The sequence below is a fragment of the Salvelinus namaycush genome, chromosome 27 (genome assembly GCF_016432855.1).
Source record: "Salvelinus namaycush isolate Seneca chromosome 27, SaNama_1.0, whole genome shotgun sequence".
Classification (NCBI taxonomy): Eukaryota; Metazoa; Chordata; class Actinopteri; order Salmoniformes; family Salmonidae; genus Salvelinus; species Salvelinus namaycush.
In genome coordinates this window covers 33603524-33611899 of record NC_052333.1, presented here as the reverse complement: position 1 = coordinate 33611899, position 8376 = coordinate 33603524, and the positions used below count along the sequence as shown (strand labels likewise).

At 43.9% G+C, this 8376-nt stretch overlaps 1 protein-coding gene across 1 annotated transcript; it reads right to left on the bottom strand.

Moving 5' to 3' along the window:
• Positions 1 to 2023: 2023 nt before the first annotated feature.
• Positions 2024 to 8130, bottom strand: LOC120022278 (PR domain zinc finger protein 1-like). Its single transcript, XM_038966180.1, has 5 exons — positions 8016 to 8130; positions 7458 to 7701; positions 4735 to 5648; positions 4500 to 4628; positions 2024 to 3961 (listed from the first exon to the last, which is right to left on the bottom strand). The coding sequence occupies exons 1-5, from the start codon at positions 8022 to 8024 to the stop codon at positions 3392 to 3394; spliced, it is 1866 nt and encodes a 621-aa protein (XP_038822108.1). The 5' UTR covers positions 8025 to 8130; the 3' UTR covers positions 2024 to 3391.
• Positions 8131 to 8376: the final 246 nt, after the last annotated feature.

The following is an 8376-nucleotide window of genomic DNA, read 5'->3' as shown; positions in this document are numbered from 1 at the left end:
TATAGTATATCATACTTTATATGTTTCTACTTTACAAACATATATTTTCATTCTGTAGTTCTTAAAATCTGTAGTAGACAAACCAGTAGCACATCCTGTCAAATCTATAGGTTTAACTAAGAGCAGTCGGAATAAAAAATAGTAAAATGTCTTTTAACAGATTAGAAGAAGAATAATTTGAGCATTTATTTGTGAGAGGCAATTACTTTATATGAACATGTATTGCATTGTGAAACATTTATTTTCTAGATGAAACTGTTTATTTTTGTACTTAGTCAATTGAAAATGTGCTTACAATGTTGAAACAACTGCCTTTTTCATGATCTGTTTTGTACTAAGAGTTGTGAAAATGTACCACATTCTTGAGAAAAGTGCACCAAAGGGATTGAAAAAAAACCTGTAACTAGCAATTTCCAATTCACCAGTATATACCATCACAAGTAGATACCAACTGGTCATAAAACCAAATTAACTCTTGAATGAATCTGGTTTAATGGCCTGTTAAATCCCACTCCAATACGGAGTCAACAGAAAGACATCCATCAATCAAAAATACTTTTTACCGGTGAATTACTGTAAGAAAACACATGTTGCTTGTTCACTGTCCATGGGGGTGTCTAAGTAACTGTTTGGTTTCTTGCTAGACTAACAATGAATATGATTAACTCAGAATAACAGGTTTCTTGCCTCACACCTAATGCCAGACTTTTCTCTTTCACTCCCTTTCCTCTGTCATAGTTGTTCTGTTCAATGAAGAAGGTCCTGATGGTATAGTTCCCAGCTACCGACAGGAACTAGGGTGCAGCGTGTTGAAGAAATTGAAGAGTAAACAGGAAATTGGCCCTGTTTCGATCAGCTAATGAGCTAGTTTTTCACTGGCATTTCACTGGTTTACTGCTGAACTGGAAGGCTAAAAGATTGACGAACTAAAAAAACAAACAGAATAGTGAACAATGCAGAAAAATCCTTTGTGCCCAAAAAAATTTCAGAAGTAATCGAGGCATTTTTATGTAGTGAGAAAAGCCTTTATTGTCTATGGCTTATGCCTGGCAAGAATACCAAAAATTCTGAAGTTTACTGGCTGGCTAAATATATATATATATATATGTGTGTGTGTGTGTGTGTGTGTGTGTGTGTGTGTGTGTGTGTGTGTGTGTGTGTGTGTGTGTGTGTGTGTGTGTGTGTGTGTGTGTGTGTGTGTGTGTGTGTGTGTGTGTGTGTGTGTGTGTGTGTGTGTGTGTGTGTGTGTGTGTGTGTGTGTGTGTGTGTGTGTGGAGAGAGAGAGAGCTCATGCAGACACCCTGAGAGAGGAGACACCACCTGAGAAAGAACGGGAGGGAGGGAAAAAATAAAGAGATTTTACTGTAATAGTAGGGGTTCAGCTTACTGTAACTATGGTGTAGTTTTGTTGACTGAAAGTGTGGTTTAATGTCGGGAGGTTCATCATCACATTGTGTTTCACCTTCATCAGGTGTGCCAGTACTCAGTCAGTCATCAACACATCAGTCATCAACACACGTAAATCTAAAAATGTATTTGCGGAAAACAGCAGCGTGGTATTTGATCAACATTTCAAACTACGTTCTGGTATGATGCAGTTATAGAAATCCTATTGAATTAAAATATGATTAGAAGTTGTACGGGTATGTTAAAAGTTGATGACAATAGCTTGTCAGATTTTCAAAAGCGCTGAATATCCAAAAAGGGGACATCTTCTCAGAAGACATAATCCACATTCAATGTTGCAATCGTTATTAGTACATTAGTATCGTCTGATGGTAAGTGATGCGGATTCTAGTTAACATCAGTGCATACTCTCAGTTCCTCTATTGTCGAAGAAAGTGAACTCAAAGAAGAGTATTGAGTGAGCGGTTGTGTGGAACTTTCTGGAGTTGGGTTATGAGTAAGAGAGGGCGAGAGTATGTGGGGGATTTGTGAGGGGGTGTCTGTGTGTGCGTTCATGTAAGTGTGGAGATACAATTATGGAATTTATGAAGAGAGAAAAGACAATTCAAAACACATCCAATTTTGAGAAACAATATGTTTAATGTGAGACATTTACTATAAAAGTATCATCAAAATACTGTACAAAAACTACAAATATGTATATATAAAAAAAATCTATTCACGACTCAGAGTAGTAACAATGTTAGAACTGTTCCACCATTTTTGTTTTAGGTTAAAAAAAACCTAGGTGCACATGGATCTAGTTCCAGGCTTTTTACAGTGCTAGTGGTACTTGTGTCGATAGTTTTGGTAAAATACAAAAGACTAGAGCCATTCACCTGAGCATATACACAGTAATACTTGGAGCAGACTGAGTAAAGGGGTATGTGCAATACAGACTACAGTACATTTGGTTCTGGCTCACATCTACCACCAGTATAGAGGACGAATGAAATAAAGCTTTATCGACAGTCGGTAGATAACAACTGAATCAAAGAGAAAGAGCTAGAAACACAATGCTATATCAGTATATATTCAGGAACACAATGGGGAAAAAAACAGAACAGAACTGTTGAAAATGTCTTACAAATACAAATGCATTGTCTTAACCTGTTTTAACAGACAAAAATACAAAGAAAAAAAATGGATAAAACAAACGTTTTTTCTTTTTTTTTTGCAAGTTTCTGTGCACAAGTATGCACCTCCAATACATCGCTAGATGACTCACAGGAAGTCCTGAGAAGCTATTTGCGTCGAACCGGAACATTATAACAATCTGACTACTTTAAGTTTGCTTTTTTTTCTCCATTTTGCTACATTACATTAGAATACACTATTTAAGTAAAAAAAATAGTTATGCTACATAAGTTAGACCCGTTTATCCTCATATTGTCTTTGATTCTTGTTGTTTTTTGGCAAATACATTCACATAGTTTCAAGATCCCTGGTCCGCCCTTTGAGCAAAAATAAATAAATACACACAAAGACTTGTCCACTAATAAAACATGAAATATCCCAGTAGTAGTTCCTGGCAATGGTCCAGTGGTTTTCCAAGGAATAAGCCTCCTTGGAAGTATCAAGACATGTAACATTACGCAAACAATTCAAAGAATCACTCAACTGAACAAATATAGCTGACAAGCACAGGGTACAGCAAACTCTTTCACACATCCCATGTAAATTACACCTGTAAACCTGAGTGAAAACAGTTGCGAGCACTTCACTGCTAATAAGAAAACACCATGTCTTTGGAATGGTCTTTGTTTTGGTGCGGCTTTCTCATTGGCTTTTAATAGTCTCTCTTCCCCTCGGGGAAATACTTTTTTTTGGCGACAACTTTATCGATTGTTCTCTGGCTTTGCAACATTAAATGGCCTTCTTTCAGGAGGTAGACCCTAAAAATGTCTCTCTTATTCCCTCCCCACAAGGGTCCCTCCACTTTGCCCTACTGCCCTTGCATCTTCACCAATGGCCGGTTGTAGAGGCGTACCACGCTAGCCCTCTCCTGATGGGCTGAAGTAGGGCTTTGAGATGAGGTGGTGGGAGGAGCTGGGGTGTTAATGGCCGCCGTGAGGGCCTTGAGCAGCAGGGTGGCTTCACTCTGGTCCTCCTTGCCGTCTCGCCCTTCCAAGCTCCGGGCCACCCAGCGCTCCACTGCAGCTTCCACCTGGGCCGGCCCTGCCCCTTCAGGCAGCGTGTCCGCCTCGGGGCTGGTGTCAAAGCGCTCAACCAGATCGCAGATGTGGGCGTGGGCATGGGGGTTAGCGCTGGCCTGGGAAGCGGGGCAGCAGCTGCGCTGGTGGATGCGCAGCGAGAAGCGGTGGAGGAAGGCGTGGGCGCAGAGCGGGCAGTGGTAGGGGCGGTCGTAGGCGCTGTGCAGACGTCGGTGCAGCTTGAGGTGAATGTACTGGGTGAACTTGGTGCTGCACAGCTTGCACTCGTAGGGCTTCTCACCTGAGTGGAGTCGCAGGTGGGTCTTGAGGTTGCTGGTGCTGCTGAAGCGCTTGTCACACACCTATATGAATAGGAACAGATAGATAGGAGAGTTCAGGATAGGATGATGCTGTGATAGTAATATCATTAGAACAACTGGGTGAGACCAGGCTCCTGGTTTCTATATTATCAGACAGGGCCTTCCCTGGTTGTGTGCCAGCAGGGTATGACCCTAGATGGGTTATTTTCAGTGGGAGAACCCTACCAGGAAAATAAACATAGGACTGTCGCCTTGATCACACCCACATAAACTCAGCAAAAAAAGAAACGGCCCTTTTTCAGGACCCTGTCTTTCAAAGATTTTTTTGCTGAGTTTACAATATAGTGTTCAACAAAAGCCCAGGGATTCCTTATATCACAGGGGCAGGGCAGGGCAGGGCAGGGCAGGGCAGGGCAGGGCAGGGCAGGGCAGGGCAGGGCAGGGCAGGGCAGGGCAGGGCAGGTGTGTGTGTGTGTGTGTGTGTGTGTGTGTGTGTGTGTGTGTGTGTGTGTGTGTGTGTGTGTGTGTGTGTCCTAGCGGTCAAGTAGACTGGAGAAAGCGGATCAAAACACAAACATACCGTGCACTCGTGTGGTTTCTCTCCTGTGTGGACCAGGTGGTGCTTCTGCAGGTGGGCTAGCTGGGTGAAGCTCTTCTGACAGAGGTGACACTGGAAGGGCCTCTCTCCACTGTGAACTCTCAGATGCACCTAAAAGAAAAATGCTGGATTAGATAGGAACCCACAATGACAGACAATAATAGATTTGGCCACCAAAGAAATCAACAGGTCCACCTATGTCTTCTGAAATCCTCACCTTGAGGTTGGACAGCTGTCCGAAAGTCTTGAGGCAGACGTTGCACTCGTACTTGATCTTGCCGTTCTGTTTCTTCAGGGGGTAGGGTTGGGATTTGTACCGAGGGGCAGCGGGCGGTGAGGGGCTGCTCTTTGGCATGGCCAGGCTGAGGTTCATGGCCTCCTCACAGCCAGAGGGTGACGGCAGGGGTGTCTGGTGCTCTTGCTTGGGCAGGGGGGAGAGCTCTGGGGTGGCTGGGGCTCCATGAGGAGGTGACATATTTGGGGTCCTCTCCTTCAGCTCTCCCTGAGTAGCTCCGGGGTAGGGCAGAGGCACTGGGAGCAGACCAGGCTGGTAGGTCATGGAGGGGTATGGAAGTCCATCGCTACCCAGGTAGCTACTGTGCTGCAGGGGGCCTCTGGAGGGGAGCATCCCAGGGAATGGTGGGGAGTACTGGGGGAGGAGGTGGGGGTAGTGGGGCCTGCTGTATGTGGGGAGAAGCTGATGGGTGGATTGAAGGGGTCTGGAGGGGTAGTAGAGGGGGTAGGAGGACACTAGGCCCTCTCTGTGGCTGTAGAGCCCGTGGAGGTGGAGGGGGAGGTCACGGTGCGGGGAGGGGGCAGTAGGGTGGTGCTCAGGGAAACCGTAGATGTGAGATGCCAGATTGGGCTCTCTCTGGTCGGGTTGAGGAGAGGGTGTGGCTCCCCGGTGGTCCTGGGTCACCTCCTCCTTCTCCATCTTCTGGCTGAAGTCCATGATTTGGTCGTCTGGCGTATCGGGTGGAGTGTCTCTCTCCAGCACCTCTACGTCGATTCTCTCCTCTCCTTCATCTTCTCTCTCGTCCTTCATATCATCCTTCTTTTCCAGGAGCCAGGTCGGCTGAGGTCGGTGTTGTTTGGTGAACTCAGATCCTCTGACATCTCCGCACATGTGTTCTATGGATGAAGAAAAGACACATGGTCAGACGTAGTGTCAATCTATCCAATCCACACAATTATACATTTCAACACTTCCTTCAATAGGAGAGTACTGATTGACAAATGCAAAAGTTCACAGTCTTAATGAGGGGAGAAGTGACTAATGACACACCACACTCGCACACTCACATCCTCCCTGGCACTCCCTCTTATGGTAAATGAAGATGATGTTTTCAGTTTTTAGATGACACTTCAAAGATAGTAATTATTTTCATTTTGAGAAACGTGTGTGTGTTTAATGTGTGGGTGTATGTGGGTATGTGTCATGTAGACTTGATAGTAAAACAAAGAGCTTTCATTTTTGGGACGTTTCTGTCGCAAGGTGTGAATTACCCTACACGCGCATTTCTCTCCAAACCGCAGGAAGAAAGACATTTGGAAATGCGGGTTCAGACTACTGACATTTTAATTGGAAACCTTGTGGTAAAATAACAGGAATTGCCAGTGAGCATGGAACACGATGTACACACCATAGGCACAGGGCAAAGAAACATTTTTGTTTACTGGCTTGTGGTCATAGAAAAAAAAGGGTTGCTGATTTATGTGAGTAGCTGTGTACCTTCACTGACACATGACTTATTGTTTAACAGGAATTGCCTTCCACCAGGATTAAAGGGAAAGTCAAACCACTGTAGGCTACAGTAGTGAATTAAACCATGCATTCGAGTGACAATTCAAAGCTTAGGCATGACGTTTCCATTTTCACCTGTTCAGTGCCAACCTGTTCAGTGAAAAAAATTGTAAGCCATTTATTAGGCCTAGAAATTGGTCATTGGATAGACTAATTCAATTGAGGCTACTTTTATCCTATATTTTTATGTTTAATCTTAGAAAGCCTAGCCTATTTGCTATTGTCTTTATCAGGGGTTGCCAAGTGTGTGGAGTACATAGTAAAAAGGCCTGTGTAAATGCTGTTGTCATTGTAGCCTAGTCAACATTAGTCAACAGGTCGAATGACTGTGCAATGTAATTATAGTGTAATAGGGTATGTCTCCTTACAGAGTTTCTGGCAACAACACTATTTGTCATGTAATGCATGGACACTTTGCCATACCTGAAAATACAGCTGACTATGACTCATGGACTTTACCAGGCATTGTTGAGAAGACTTTCCTACTTCCTTTGAGATTTCCCCTGTGTTGTGTCAAAAAGAGTGAGTGTGTGTGGGTGAGGTGTCTTCTACATTAAGGCAGGTGCAGCCGTCTATTGTGTTTTGACCGTAAATTACCCAACCATGACCATGACCATGACCCGCTCCAGAAAGTAAATAAGACAGGAAACAGTTCCCGTCACACTCAGTCCCATTGTCTACCATCTGATAAACTCTTGAGATATTTTCAATATGAGAAAGATACTTCTTGTTTCCTTTGAAGACAACAATCATGAAAGTCTGATCAGACAAAAAAAAATGGCTCACTTTTGTGTCATTTTATCGAGCAGACAGATTTAAATCGCATTTGTATCTGCTCCAGGTATGAAAAGAAACCTGTCTCGGTGTTCGTCACACCTGACTGTCTTTTACTACATTGTCCTCTCACCCACTGACAGATTGTCATTGAGTTCAAGTGTCACAACAAAGGAGAGCACTGCATTGTAGTAACAGAAAAAAAAGAGAGAATTAGAGAGTAGACGGAAGGAGCAATTAAATGAGAGCATAGAGAGAAAGATGAGTGGAGAAAAGAGTAGAGGGTGGGGAATAAAGAAGGGGAGGACTCGAGGAGTGTGAACAGGTGAGAGGAGGGCAAAATAATCAAAGATGGTACTCACTTTGTTTGACCTCGTCTCCCGGTTGGCTGCACAGTCTCTGGGCGAACTCTTGGCTGTACCACACCAGCAGCTCCTGATTGGCCTCCACAGGCCGGATGGTGTAGAAGTAGACGTCGGGTCCATTCTGACACGCCACCAGGTTCTGTTCGGACAGCGAGCGCGCCGGGTTGACGTAGCGCATCCAGTTGCTGCTCCGCACGTCATAGCCGTCGATGAAGTGGTGTAGCCTCCCCCTGTTATAGATCTGAGAGGGAAAAGAGAGGAGAGGGATTAGAATACCATATCATAATAATAATACAATCAAGTAATAGAATAGAACACACACACACAAGCACATTTGTATTTAAACGCAGCGTAACATCAGACACACCACATTAGTAGATGAGTTAGTACACAACTTTGTAACTGACTGATTTCTACTTTGTTGCATTCACTCATGACTGAACTATTCGTTGTAGTTGCGGAGTTGCTAAGCTGACAGCCATTGACACCAGTTATCAAAGTATATATATATATATATATATATATATATAGAGAGAGAGAGAAATAATAGTTCACCTCTGCCATGGGCAGAATAGTCTCCTATTTCCTCTTCCAATGAGCTGGTTATTGTTCCACTTGTGTTGTGTCCTGAGTGTGTGTTCCTGAGCTACTGTCACTGTCTGGTGTGAAATCAGCGCTGTCACTGCTTTTATCAGCTGCTACATTATACTGACAGAGAGGGGGCGGGGCAAAGAGCTTTTTTCTCTTTTTTCTCTCTCACTCTGGTTGGGGGTTTCTCTCAATATGCTCAGACCTGAATGGCTGCTTCCCACCAGGAGATACAGTACATCACAATACTGTCAACCCTCCACATTTCCATCACATTTCCTCACTTTTCAACTTCTCAATAATGTATTAAATATTGGGAGCACTTGTA